Raw genomic sequence first — 14,566 nt, 5'->3', positions numbered from 1 at the left:
TCTTTTCTCATGTGACGAAAGATGAGGTTGAGGGGTATTCCTAGCACGTTTGGGATTGGTGGACTGAGCCCTTTTGTTGCAAGGCCGTTTGCTCAAGTTGTCATTTGTCCAAGGTAATCTTTCTCTTCCTTTCCAATGTCTATTTATTGCCCATATCATCATTCCTTGCATCATCTTTGGTCTATTGGTTGACTATGTCACAATAAAGCCACAATTCTGCTGGGCCTTCAAGCCTTCTTCCTCCAAGCTCTCAAGCGGACATCCCTTACATAGAGAGCCCATTTGACCCCAATATTGACCTCCAACGCGTTGGCCCTGGTCGCCAGAAGCCATACGTCCTTTTTAATGCGATAAATAACGTATTAAAGGCCGATTTTATTGACTGGTGGCGACCAACTAATCGGGTTAGCGACTCAGCCACACAATGACGACTACGATAGGACAACCGACATATATCAGACGTTTGGAAAAGCTTAGACCAAGTAGCACATTATACTTCGCAACGTTTGGTTAAGTGTCGATCTTGTAGGAAATGTCTCCGACCTCCACGTACAAAACAGAGCGGCACCAATACAATTAAACGCCATCTTACCTCTTCTAGATGCCAGAAGGTTGGCTTGAACCCAGAAAGATAACAGTCTATAAAACAGACTATGGAACATGCAGCTGTATGTAATTTGATCTATTTTCCTATTTTCAATATGTAACATTAGTACTGTCTGGAACCTAATGCCGCCCAGACGACTACATTCTCACAAGATCAATGGGAGAGATAATATATTGAATGTCTCACTGCATTGAATCTACCATTCCGGATCCTTAGCCGAGAATATTTACTTGGCTATATTAAGATGGCCCAGATGGCTCCACACAAACCAATATTACTACATCCTCGAACTGCTCAACGTCTACTCAAGAAATTAGTTGATGAGGAGTATCATACTATCCTTTCTACCTTACCTCCAAATGCAAAGATATCCGTCGCACTTGACTGCAGGACATCAACCTTCGTACAAGCGTTTATGGCGATCACAGGTTACTTTATTGATCGGGATTGGAGTTACCGTGAGATCGTTCTTGGCTTTGAGAAGGTATGGTATGGTGATCGATCCCTTATCTATTTTGCAGGCCCCCACACCTGCACGATGTGGCCGGTCCCTCGGTGACCGTATCTTGATGCGCTTTGTCCCTGTATATGTTCATTCGTCTCCTGGCGATCCTCTTCTTTTGTTGCTACGAATCTCTCATGCCCTCCAGTGTCCCCTAGAATCTCGCTTGGTGCCTGCCCATGTCTCTGAGCCTTGTTTGCTCGTTTGTGCAGGGTCCTGCATTCTTTGTGGAAGCCCGGCTTGGATATTTCCGTGGAGCGGAATCATGGCGAAGTCCTCGCAGGCCAGCAACCTGCATACAAGTATAAAAGCAAACTAGGGAATTCTACGCGAGAAGATACGAGACGGCAAAGATCCAAGATGTAAGCCTAGTACCCGGTCTAGGTAGAGCTTCGCCTTGTATTGGCGCCGAGCCAATGGAGCGGGCAGAAGTTGCTACCAAGTAAGGACTGCCTAGAAGTATTGTGCGAGCGTGTCAAAATGTTCGACACAGCGTTCTTCGCGGCCGTTTCCGCAGCCGCAACTACTTCGGCCTCCAGATCCTTGATATCATGTTCACACTGTGCTTGTTGCTTTCTGAGGTCCTCTAGCCCGTCCCCAACTGCCTGGCGAACCTCCAATATAGAACTTTCGAGCTCTTCCTCAAGCTCAACCCCGCGAGTCTTGAATTCATCGGAGATCTGCTCACGACACTCACTTGTGGCACATTCAGTTAATTTTTCGATAAACTGTGAATCGCCAAATTCGAGATAGTGGTCCATTCTTTCTTCAAACTTTTTATCAAACTTTTGATCGATTAATCGATCTATCCGTTCGTCGAGCGTTGCGGCCTTGGGGGATCTAAACTCGAACTTGGGCGTCGGTATGTTGGCCTTGTCTGTTGGCAAAGCGAGGAGATACCCACGATTCGTCTCTTTGAGAATTTGAACAAGCAGCTCGTCGGGAGCATTACGGATTCCCTGCTTAAGACTTTCGAGCTTCCTGCGCTCGGCGGGATCGGGGCACGAAGTACGTATGAAACTGGTTGGACGAAGAGACCGTGACGGAGAAGTATGAGAGCTCCGTGCAATAGAATAAATTGGCTCATCAGGAATATGACTGGGGTCCTGGCTGAGATGCAGAAGCTTTTTATGCTTGAAAGCAACAGGGGAAGGAGCATGCGTGAAAAACGTGGGGCGAATAGATTGTGATGGAGAAATCTCAGAGCTCGACGTGGTATCGTAAATCAGGTCATCCGGAGCATTGTAGGGTGCCTGCCCAAGGTGTGGGAAGTTCCTGTCCTCGATGTGGTCCGGGGATGTGTGTGCGAAGCATGTTGGGCGGAATGATGATATGGAGAGATGAGTACTAGGTGTATTGGGTTCGGTAAGAACACCCGGTGTGTTGGGTTCCTCGGCATGGTCTCTTAATTTGGGCGACGGAAGGAGTAACCGTCTCCGTCTTTCATGGTCAGGCGGGGTTGACAATGTGTCTGGAAAGTATGTGTAAGCTATTGAATGATACTGTGGAGTATAGCTGGGTTAAAGGACATACCTCTGCGCCGCTTGCCAACCACCTGCTTGCCAGCCACCTGCTCGTCAATCACCTGCTCGTCAACGGGCTGCTCGCGATAGGCGGGAGGCTGCACCTCTCTGATTTGTTGGGACACATCCTTTTCACGATATGGAGGTAGTTTGGCTGGCGGTTCGAAATCTTTCTGGTGTTTTGGAGCCAAGTTATGTCGTTGATGTTCGAAACACCTGGGCTGGACAGATTTTTGTCGTAGAAAGCGCGATATAGATGATATCTTTGTAATTTCTACTTTCTCGAAATGGTGGCGAGAGAAATTGAGAGAAATGATTGTGGATTTACAGATGGCAACAAATGAGTGGAACTTCGAATCGTCCGGATCAAAAGGCCTGAGAGAGTCTGTTCCGGTGGGACCGAAAACCGCGCCAGGCTCGGAGAGTTTCAAAGACAGTGTTGAGGTGTCTCTGATTTCGGTAGCAGCCGCAAATTCACAAGTCAAAATTATAGTTGGGATGATATTCAGGACCAGGTTCTGTGGTTTATCGGGTGAGTTAGCTAGTGTCCCTTCAAACCAAAGTGAGATGAATCCATTGTGCGCAATTTTGTCACAACCAATGCGAAGCGTAACAGCACAAGAAGTCTCGGAGGTGGGTGTATCAACACGCGCTTCCTTCTTCATCTGCAGGGTAGAGTTTGGTGATTTGGTGCCCATTTTGGGCGAATATGGGTTTAATTAATAGCAACGGCCCCTCATACATTGAGAGCAGCCTAGACTGGTATAGGGGAGGTTGAAGAAGAGAGATGAGATGGGAGAAGAGAAGTAAAGCCTCCTACGGCCAAGTCCCAAGTACGTGCCCAATCCGAGATCAAGCGATGAAATCAGAGAGTCCTGTGTAACCACAGGAATGGCAGGACCGGCAACAAGGACAGTATTGAGCGACACTCTTTCTCCGCGTGATGATGAAAGATGTGATAGGGGATAACGGGCCAGGGTAGGGGGCAAAGAGGAGGCTGGGATTGGCGTCGCGACCGGGAGGTCGGCCTATACGTCACGTGGCTCACCTACATCAGCCAATGAAAACCATGGATGCAGTCTTTGTAAGCAACCCATATGTACAAAATTACACAAGACATCAGTAATCAAGTACTGAAGACTGCTGGAACGTGGTCGTTACAGTACGGACTAGTACGGGCATAGCCAATTGAGTACTTGAGAGTGTGACTTTTATATACTATAGAAAGTGCAGAATAAATAGGGGATGAGCTTAGTAAGGTCGTTGAGAGCCTTACAATCATCAGGCAGAGGGGGGTGCTGAATATTCCTCGGGCGCGCTAGTAACATTTCGACCCTCTTTTGTGGACGCCATTGACTTCTAAGCTCCCTCTGGCTCTTGGTGACCGCCCCACGGTGGCAGAAAGAAACACATCGCCGCCAAGGTCCCTTCGCAGAAGATTAAACTCCGACGCATCTAGCGCTGCTGACCCTGTGGGACTGTCCACTATTGAGTTTTCAACACGCCCAGGTGAGTTGGGCTCGCCATGTTATCGCATTCTCCGGCCGAATGTGTAGAAAAATTCGAGAAAGGACTCGTCTGACTTTCTTCCACTGCAGCACAGTCATCGCGAGACAGCGCACACCTGGTTCGATGAGATTGATTAATATGACGTGATACAGCATTGTGGGACTTTCGACAATTTCGTTAGCCAATCGCAGTCAAACCTGGGCCACTGATCGTTATCGATCACTACCAGCACTACCAGGGAAAGCGAATATACCACGGCTTTTGTCCAAGCGAAGCAGATTACTATGAAATGGGTTCAAAAAATCTGAGATGCCTCCATGATCTCTTCTCGCGAGCCAACTTGTTACTTATCCACAGGAGGGTAATTCGGTCTAAGCCGGTTTTTTACCGTGATTCAAAGCGACACTTCTGGCATGTTTTCGTATTGGAAACAACTCCCTTGCCGAGTCAGTGAGATCTCAGAAGCTTTTGGGAAGCAAACATCAAGTGATATATGCCAATTCCACTACCTTCATGTAAGCCATGATTAATATCGACATCGAAAACATATGAACAGCCCTAAGTACATTCGACTACCGCAACACGGCCTATATCTTTGCGTTGAAAAGCAAATCCCACATATATCGCAAACCAAAGACCGAATATCCACAAGGAAAGTGAATATGCCGATCGGGACACATTAGCCCTGAATTTTTCTCTGCTCATGACGGGAATCTGTGATGGGTGTGACAAATCAAGCTTTGGTGATAAGCTCGCAAATTTTCATTGAGCCGGGAAGCCGGGCTTGTCCAAGCAAGATCCCCAGGGAGCCCCCACCCCCGACTATTCGGAGGGAGGGAAGGGCCTCTGTCTTTATCCCCATGGGCTTCCCACCAACTCCCGGGATGATGCAATTCAACTGTTAAACCTGCGGTCGTTCAAAAATAGAGTCAACATTGATTGTATTAGGGGAGGGTTCATGGGAAAGTGTTTTCGATATAACCGGGCAGATCACCTAGGCGAGACAGTCAAATTCAATTGAAGAAATATATTAAGGCCATGGTGCACTCACTGCTGATCCGTTCCTGTTTGCACATTCACATCCGTACCCACACTGGAGAAAACGCCCTCAAGAACTAGAAAGGTGTGTAGAGAGCTGGCATTACTGAAGTCAATGAGACTGATTTATTTTGCTACGTGGGGATCCGAGAAGAGAAGGACTGTTCCGTGAGAGTGGTTAGTCTTATTACGGGAAAGGCAAATTGCGCGCATAAAATCGTAAACAGGGAATCAAGACCTTTTGGTTATGCGTCTCTTGTGGGAGATGCCTCGCACATCCACATGCATGAACCGTGTTGCTCAAACAGGCGCGAATCTCGGGATCGGCGTTGAAATCGGGGCTTGAGACATTAACATATCGATCAGTGCGAACGAAAGGCTCGTAGGTGGTTGGAATACCTTGAGTGTGTTCAGCGCTGAGCGACAAACCCGGGTGGTGACTTGGGGATGGAGACGTGAATTCCAATATAAGTACTGTATGGGGTAATTGTGGTGGCAATTCCGTTATTGATTCCAAGCTTATCAAGATACGTGGTATCTGGCCTCGGGCTAGGCTGCCAATTTTTTTAAACGGTTTCTCAGTATACAAGATGCCAGGTGGAAACACCATGATTACCCTTCTTGGTCACCTATTGGTGTTTCACCAGTTGTGATTGACTGGGATCTTCCCGTGCGGGATCTCCCTCGGTGGGTAACATGGACTGCGGCACTAAGCCTAATACGGATTGGTATCACATCTCCACCCTCAGCAACAAAGCAGGTAGTTCAACAAGAAAAATAGAGCCAGTCCTCTCCTTGCCGCAGCACATAGTCTGATGCTTCAGGACATTTGGATCATTGTACCAAAATCATAACCAATGATTTCATCTGGGTAATCGAAGTCAACACTCTAAACCAGTTCTCTCTTCGCGACAGAGCATCGCAGAGCTGCGCTAGGATTCGAAATGAGCATATGTGGCTGGAGTTGAAACCGGTCGTATGAAAGCTAATTAGGTCCTCTATTTATATGAATCCAAGGCTTTAATATATTCTATGCATAAAAATTAATATAACGAGGCATTACTTGGAAACTGCGTGCCATAGAGGTCCGGTCACAGTCGAGTAAGAATCATTAGTATGGCGCTGAAAGTGTATGACTTCTGCAAACTTTTTATCGCAAACATTATAAGTAATAACAGTACTTGATATAAGGTTCTGTAAAGCTAGTAATAGAACTAACACTTTTAACCTAAGGAAGAAGTGTTGAGTAAGGCAAACATTTACCGGTTGAGATACCGATTCCTTGCAATGTTCGCTCGGTCTGCCGAAAAACCGGCACATCGTCTAGGGCTAGATCAAGCAGTAATGGAAGCTCGTTACACCTATCCCGAATATATAAGCGAGGAAGCTGCCCTGCGGATCTCGGAGCAGACTGACCCCGATATGGCGATACCCTCAAGCTCAGTACTGCCTAAGGGCGATTGGCTGAGAGGCCCGCCAATTGCAGGAAAAGGCAAAGCTCGATGCGATGTCGACCGTGTCCAAAATTTTTCTTCGTCGTACTGATGGCCGTTTCCACGACCATAGTCAAGTAACTGTTCATGTGTCTGTCACTCTGACCGTTGCTTGAAGATGAAGACGGAGAGCTCGGGAATATCTCCAAACATACGAATATATTCGAGTGCAATGTCGGCATATACAATAACCTGTTGATTGTAACTGCAAGGGTTTTTGCATCATAAATTTCCAGTCAGACCTACTAATGCGGCCACAATAATATATTCAGACGCTTCTGGACTCATTCGTCTCATCTCCAGCGCCCAAAATCGCAACGCGTGATCGTCGCCAGAGCACCTAGTACCGTCACTGCGATAACTGGATTGTGGCTAAGCGGTGTATCCAGCGGGTATGTCACAGTCATTATGAATCACAATTCCCAGGATTACTATCCCCTCCTACCAGTACGGAGTAGGGATTGATAGATAGAGCGATAGGGGTCGACGTTTAAGAAATAAAGCGTAAGCCACGCTCTATCAAGGAAGTAATTTTCCTGTTATGATCTACAGTGTAACTAGCGGGCAAGGTATGTGCAGACACGGCTCGGAATGGCAGGGGTTCCTCCGGAACCCACGGGCCAGCCGCCACACGGGAGACCCCATATTTGCCCCGAAATTACAGAATTTAAAATGCGATTCTGATACGTTCTTCGTCCTACTCTTCTCCACTGATCAACCAAAATCTTCTCTTGTCGTTGGTCTCGCAATATTGACCACACGCTATTTTGAACTGATCAGGTTAGTCTCTTAACAATGGCCAATAACCATGTTCAATGAACTTAACAGATGTACGTAGTCGACAGATGTCCTTCTGTTCTCAGTAAGGCTTCGGGATGAACATCTCAATTGGGGATAGCGAAACGGTTTCTCGGCTGTTAAGCTTGTCGCCTGAACAGTCTTGAACAATGACTTGATTCCCTGCGATCTCCGCGCTTCCCGCGTGTCACCGCTCGATCCCTTTTCACTTCAACCTGCAGAGCGTTGGAAATCATGGCGTCCATCGATACCTCGTTACTTACCGACTTAAGCGAGGAATATGATTATGTCGTTGTTGGTGGCGGGACTTCGGGCTTGGTGGTAGCCAGTCGGTTGACCGAAGATCCCTCATGCAGCGTTCTCGTTCTCGAAGCAGGAGCAAACCGAGTTGATGACCCACGAATTGCTGCTCCTGGTCTGGCAGCAACAACCTATTTTGACCCTGACTTTGACTGGTGCATCACCAGCACACCTCAGGTATGCAGTTACCCTGCCTCGTTTCACGTGCACGGTGCTGTTCAATCCCGCTGACTTGTTGATAGAAAGGCCTCAATGGACGATGCCTTGCCGAACCCCGCGGACGAACACTTGGTGGATCCTCAGCAATCAACCTTGGAATGGCTATTTACCCTAGTCAAACCGATATCAACCGCTGGGAGAAACTTGGCAACGGCGGTTGGAACTGGGATTCGGTGTCACAATATTTGAAAAAGTCGCAAACTTTCACCCCGCCCTCTGCCGAGATCAAAGAGCAGCTTTCATTGGATTATATCGATCCGTCTGTTCAGGGTGAATCAGGCCCACTCCAAGTCTCTTTTGGTACGGGGCCGTTCCCTAGCTTCCTTGAAGCATGGCCCAAGGTATTCCAAACTCTCAATCACCAGACTAGCGGGGATCCAATGTCGGGAATTGCCAAGGGAGCGTTCTGCAACCCAGGTACTGTCCATCCGACGACCAGAACCCGTAGTCATGCTGGCGTGACGTACTACAACTCGGAAGTTGCCAAGCGATCGAACTTGAGGGTGATCACCGAAGCTTTTGTGCATAAGATTCATTTGGAGAAAGAGGGTCCACAGGATGCCAGGGCCACCGGTGTGCAGTTTACCGGCAAGGATGGAATTCAGAAATCTGTTTCCGCCAAGCGAGAGGTTATTATGGCTGCGGGCGCGATCAAGACCCCCCATCTCCTCGAACTATCTGGTATTGGTGACGCCGCTCTTCTTCATTCCCACGGAATTGAACCGATTATCGAAAACTCCAATGTTGGAGAAAACCTCCAGGAGCACGGGTTTGTTCCGTTCAGCTGGGAGGTTGCGGAAGGGCAGATGACCGGAGAGGCTCTCCGGAATCCCGAGATCGCTGGAGCAGCCATGGCGGCTTGGCAGCAATCAGGGGCTGGACCACTCGGTCTTTGTTCACTGGCATCTGCATACATGACTCTACCGGAGCTTGCAGATGGTGAGCTGAAAAGGCTTTTTGATGAATACCTCCAAGACCAAAACCTATCACCAGGATTAAAGGCCCAATATCAACTACTGCAGCAGATGTTGGAGGATGAGACTGAGCCTAGTGCACAGTACACCCTGGCACCTTTCCAAATTCTCCCTGACAAGGGCCCAAGCCCAAAGGGAATTTTTGGCATGACGGAGCCAGAGAACTTTGTTAGTATCGTTGCCGTGCTCAACCGACCATTTTCTCGCGGAACTGTCCATCTCGCCTCCTCAGATGCGAAAGAGAACCCCAAATTCGATCCCGGGTTTTTCTCACACCCTCTTGATTTGGAGCTTCACGCGCGCCATGTTCGCTGGTTGGAAACTCTCGCTTGGACCGAGCCTATGGCTTCTCTCTTGAAATCCGACGGTCGGCGCCTGCAAAACTCATCTCGCGACATAACTCTTGAGACCGCCCGCGATCTAGCTCGCGAGAGAATCGTTTGTCACTACCATGTAGTAGGCTCCACTGCCATGATGCCTCGTGAAAGGGGTGGTGTTGTGGATTCTCGACTGAAGGTTTACGGCACTCAAAACCTACGCGTGGTCGATGCTGGTATCTTCCCTTTGATTCCGCGGGGAAATATTCAGGCTACTGTCTTTGCAGTCGCCGAGAAGGCAGCTGCAATTATTGCTGCTGATTCCAAGGTTTGAACTTCTTCGCATAGACTCAAATAGAAATAGAAAGCGTCGTTCATTCAACTATTTTCTTTAAAACCCAACTGGAGGATTGTTACTCCCTAAGCCTGCTCTCGGTGTCCTCTTCCATGGTTCGTATAGCTTAATGTGATCATCAGGAACGATGAGTTCATAATTAATAATGATTGTAAGTTCGTGTGCCCGCCTACGAACTGCCCATTCTCGACATCGACACCGATTCCCCACCATCCATCTCCGCATCCAATCCTACAGACTTGTTTAGCCTTACAAGGCCCACCTGTTCACCTCTACCAATCTACATTTATTTCTGGCGATCGACAGTACCCTACTCGGAGGGCTGAGCCCGCACGTCGACCGACCGAGCTGACCCAACTCTCTGGGACTCGCTTATGGACTATAGATTCCCTCTGAGATGTCGTCGGGCAGTCTAAGTCGTCTGAGAGCAACTAGGTACGTTGATGTCAGTAAAAGGCATATTTAATGCATTCGATAAAGGATACTCGTTCTGATAGAACGCTTACCTCAAACAGCCCTAGAAAAAATGTAGCAGAGAATATCCTCTCTTTACATCACATTGCTGTTTCCCAGACTTGTCCGCAAAAAACCCATTGACTTATGATAAGAGGTCATGGCATGTACATAGGAGGATTTCTCTCCCTGTAATGCGTGTCCACCTGTACATCGATTGGCATATAAAGTACCAATCGCTATCACCACATCGTACAGGACCGGGGAAGTCGAAATCAGAGGAGTCAGGTCCGGAACTATCGACGAGAAGCTCGTCGTGAACATGTTCTGCTGAATAAAAGCGGCAAAATAATCAAGCAGGCGGGTATCCTTATCCCTCCCGATAGAGTGAAGTGGGCGAACCCCCGGAGCTGCAGCTATTTGCAACAGCCACGCCCTTCTGAGCAGAACTTCTGTGTCCTCCTCTAAAATCATTTTGCTGGGTTTTGTTGACAAACATAGTCATATCCTGTCCTGATTGCTGCTGGGCAACGCACACGGTGTTTTGTCGAATACAGAGAGCACATGGAATTCCCCCTTCACACTAGCAAGGATTAGCTGCACTAGTCTCATGAACTTTAAGTTTCACACCACAGACCTTGATGCATCGTTTAGCGCAGCCGAGGCAGCGCGTCACCCGCCTTCGCTTGTCTAGGGGGCCGACCATTCTCCCCTGCGACGTTGTTGATGATGACATGATCTGGAAAGATGCTCTGGCAAACTCCCAAATAGTGCATATTCCTGATGAACACTATCACGAAAGTGCATACATTAGAGCGAGACCTGTCTGGGCTGTGGGCAGGCAACGATGTGCCAGATGGCGCTAACCTGATTGGGAAGTAATATCGCGAGACAAGGCGCTACATGGCTTCAGATTCCACTTGATGACCAGTTTACATCCGATCAACTAACGCCCTATAGATTCCTATTCGGGAAACTTAGTTACCTCGGTAGGGCGAGAAGTTGCTACGGGTTATGTTAGCAGGCAGAATGCTCGTGTACCACTCCCCCTTCCCTCCGTAATATATAAAGGTCAGACAGTGCTCTGACTGTTGACTTTGGAATTCTATCGTCAACTTTCATCATCGACTTCCTCTATTGGTTTATCTTGGCTTATCATGCTTCTCATTTGTCGTCTCCTGCCCATCGTGGCTATGTCCATCTCTGCAGTGGTGATCCCCAGTCCACCCGGACAATACGACGTGTTCTACAACACGGCGAAAATGATCGAAAAGACCAGAGTCGACCCGTTTGATCCCAAGAACGGATCGCGTGCAGTGATGACTTCGGTCTTCGCCCCAACCCACTGCAAAATCGATCTCGAGAAGATAAACTACCTGCCCCCCGCAACAGCCGAATACTACTCTGACCTATACAGCGCGCTGGGACTTCCCAACGGGACTATCCAATCCATCTCGTTCCAAGCGTGCCCAGAGCCGCCGAAAGGCCGCCACCTCCAGTTTTCCGTTGTGATCTTCTCGCCTGCTCTTGGCACGACCCGCCTGTTCTACAATGCCATTGCACAGGCCGTCGCCAGCGCCGGGTATATCGTGGTGTCTATTGACCATCCCTATGATGCCGAGTTCCTCGAGTTTCCGGACGGAAGAGTCGTGACTGCCGCAAATATCACTGACGCGTAGGTCCCACTGGACGTCAACACCCGAGCGCGGAATGTGTCGTTCGTGCTGGATCAGCTGAGCACAAAGGCTGGAGTCGCAGCTCTACTCCCTGGAACAGGGGCTGCGGGTCTGAAGACTCGGCAGGTCGCGATGTACGGTCACTCAGTTGGGGGTGCGGCTGCTGCTGAAGCCATGCGTTTGGACTGTCGTGTTGTTGCCGGAGCGAACCTGGACGGGTCCATGTTTGGGCCGGTGGTTCAACAAGGTGTTCGGGGTCCATTCCTCCTGTTTGGACATGAAAATAAAACCAGACAACGGACTCATCGTGGGCAGAGTTCTGGTCGAGTCTGCGGGGTTGGAAGTTGGAGCTGGAACTTGCCCAGGGGCAACATTACGCATTCGCTGACTTGTCCTATCTGATGAAGCTGCTGGATGTTCCTGTTCAAAATGTACCGGCCCTGCAAAAGATGGTTGGAAATTTGGATGGTGCCAAGGCATTCGAAATTGTTCACCGAACTGTCACTGCTTTTTTTGGGATTTGGGCTCCGTCAAGCATCGTCGACTCCGCTTGAGGAGGTCATTTCGCAGTATCCGGAGGTATCGGTCTTTGCCCGAGGTAAAGAGAACAGATAACACATGTGATCAGTTTCGAATTATCTGAGAAGGTTTACTGATGCAGGAGAAGAAGGAGATAGGGAGAGACTGTGTAGATTATATGATCCAAGCAAAATGTAAACAGAATGAAGTTGAACTATTTCAAGTCTGAAAGACCCCAGAGTAATCGAAATATAAGTGCCTGATAGACGAGGTTGAGAATTTAGGCCAAACAAAACTACACATCATTTTTACGCCTTGAATCCTTTTTCTCTGCACAACTCTATTTCACAATTTTCCTTCCCTCATTCTTTTTTTTTCCTAAGCTTTTTTTTCGGCGTTCTCATTAAATTTCTTCGTCAGAATGTCTATTCTCGGATTCTCTGAACTTTACACAGGTACAGAAGTTACCTTTGCCACACCATCAGTCCAGAAGTGGGTTATCGAGGAGAAACTGACCGAAGATGTCCAACAAATGACAAAGTGGGAACTTGATGGTGGCGCTGGGCCTCCCTTTGCCGTGTTTAAATGTCTCTGTCACAGTGCGGCAGACAGCGACAAGAAGGCGTTCATGCGAATCTATTTCCAGGTTCTTATTGAAGGAACTGAGTACGAACGCCCCGAGGTTCGACAACGACAGGCCGCTGCACGAAAACATCGAGAACTAGACGTCCTGAAGGCTCTGCAACTACGACAGTGTCCCGTGGTACCGAGTCTCCTCGCCTATAAACAAGGAAAACAAGGCAATGATGGCCTGGTCCCAGATGGATACATTACACATATTGTGTGGGATATGGTCCCCGGAAAGTCACTGAACCAGGATAAAGTCTGGGATCCTACATCTGGTCCATTACGTGAGGCCGTCCGTGCGAAGTTCCGCGTTGTCTGGGAGTATTTTATAAGTCCCTATTCTACCAGTCCAGAGTAAAGCTAACAGACCTAAGGGAGTTGAGACGATATGGATGGGAGCCAGGTATGCCCGGGCTGGAGAACATCATATACGACGAGGCTACACAGACGATGTATGTGGTATCTTCCGTACACCTGGTGCTAAACAGAATAGGCTGACTATCCCTAGGCACATTGCAGGCTTCCGAGAATCTGCCTCCCTTGACCCCGAAGAAAAATTTACAGATATGACCTTTGTCGGCTGGGGCTTGGCTATACCACCTAGGAAGGCTGGTTGGGACAAGGACAGTACTAAGTGGACTTGGTGATCAACATGAATGTCCATTGCTTTAGCCAAAGTGCACAATTTCGATGATTCCAATCTTTGCTGCAATTCTAGAAGGTTAAGCTGATTTTCATATGTATTTTGTCAATAATCAATTAGAGAGGATGCGTGCTTAGCTCACATCGATGGGCGCAAACCATGTGACAGTCTAGAAGAAGGACAGGGTAGGCACCGGGGTGAGAATTGAGCCTTAGAGCTCTTAGGAATTTACACCGGACGACTTGAAACTGGAGTCTCCGTCCTTTTTCTTTCCCCACCCCTTCCTTGACAACAACCTAATACTCGAACTTGATCCCCTAACGTTGATCTCTCAGCATTGACTTCTTGCCGCTGATTCCTCGTCGTCAACCCCTCGAGCAACGTTGACTCCTCGACCAACATCGACTGCACAACGCGTCCTAACATTCCCTCCATCCTACATCCTACGTAAGCAACCCATACTGACTCGTAGTTTGGTATAGAGCACTATGGCCACAACACGGGTGCGTGCCAAACAGATTATTCAGGCCCCACTACCTCCCTTGAACGTTGGTACTTATAGGACCACCTCTTCTGCTATTCACAAGATGGAATATGTCGGGACTTTGAGCCCGTGGCCGAATTTTAAGAGCACAGTCGAAGCAATATACAATGCCCAAGCGTTCAGCCGCTGTATATGCGTCTTCCGTAAAACAAACTATCTTATAGGTAAGCACTCTACTCCGTACCGGTGATAGAGATGCGATACAATGGAGAATAACATGGAGAAAACACTGTATGTATTGACTGTCTCGCACTGACAGAGAGAGGAGGAAGGAAGGAAAGGAGATAGAATGAGTTTTGTATTTTACAGTACAAGGCTTAGATCAGAAACTCATATTTCACATCCGAGTCCAACAAACAATGAAAGAGTGTGTAAAGTGGTGATACCGATTTCCTGAAGTACTGTATCGGCATGCACCTGGGCAACCACTACCGGAATGAGCTATTATTGACGAAGTACATCGATGAAG

The 14,566-nt window shown here is 48.3% G+C and overlaps 4 protein-coding genes across 4 annotated transcripts; 3 read left to right on the top strand and 1 right to left on the bottom strand.

Annotated features, from left to right (window-relative positions):
- Nucleotides 1-1,489: 1,489 nt before the first annotated feature.
- On the bottom strand, nt 1,490-3,330 carry LCP9604111_5163 (uncharacterized protein; the record flags this gene model as incomplete). The annotated part of the gene is made up of 2 exons (XM_039072943.1): nt 1,490-2,580; nt 2,643-3,330. 2 exons carry the CDS (start codon nt 3,328-3,330, stop codon nt 1,490-1,492), a joined length of 1,779 nt encoding a protein of 592 aa, XP_038928625.1.
- A 3,883-nt stretch (nt 3,331-7,213) lies between these two features.
- LCP9604111_5162 (GMC family oxidoreductase) lies at nt 7,214-9,614 on the top strand (the record flags this gene model as incomplete). The annotated part of the gene is made up of 4 exons (XM_039072942.1): nt 7,214-7,452; nt 7,511-7,534; nt 7,692-7,947; nt 8,013-9,614. 4 exons carry the CDS (start codon nt 7,214-7,216, stop codon nt 9,612-9,614), a joined length of 2,121 nt encoding a protein of 706 aa, XP_038928624.1.
- A 1,631-nt stretch (nt 9,615-11,245) lies between these two features.
- LCP9604111_5161 (PAF acetylhydrolase family protein) lies at nt 11,246-11,767 on the top strand (the record flags this gene model as incomplete). The annotated part of the gene is made up of 1 exon (XM_039072941.1): nt 11,246-11,767. The coding sequence occupies one exon, from the start codon at nt 11,246-11,248 to the stop codon at nt 11,765-11,767; it is 522 nt and encodes a 173-aa protein (XP_038928623.1).
- A 937-nt stretch (nt 11,768-12,704) lies between these two features.
- Nucleotides 12,705-13,557, top strand: LCP9604111_5160 (uncharacterized protein; the record flags this gene model as incomplete). The annotated part of the gene is made up of 3 exons (XM_039072940.1): nt 12,705-13,231; nt 13,285-13,362; nt 13,419-13,557. The coding sequence occupies 3 exons, from the start codon at nt 12,705-12,707 to the stop codon at nt 13,555-13,557; spliced, it is 744 nt and encodes a 247-aa protein (XP_038928622.1).
- Between the last annotated feature and the right edge of the window lie 1,009 nt (nt 13,558-14,566).

This window comes from Penicillium roqueforti (assembly GCF_015533775.1).
Source record: "Penicillium roqueforti strain LCP96 04111 chromosome Unknown scaffold_12, whole genome shotgun sequence".
NCBI classification, from domain to species: Eukaryota; Fungi; Ascomycota; class Eurotiomycetes; order Eurotiales; family Aspergillaceae; genus Penicillium; species Penicillium roqueforti.
This window is presented reverse-complemented; position numbering and strand designations above follow the sequence as displayed.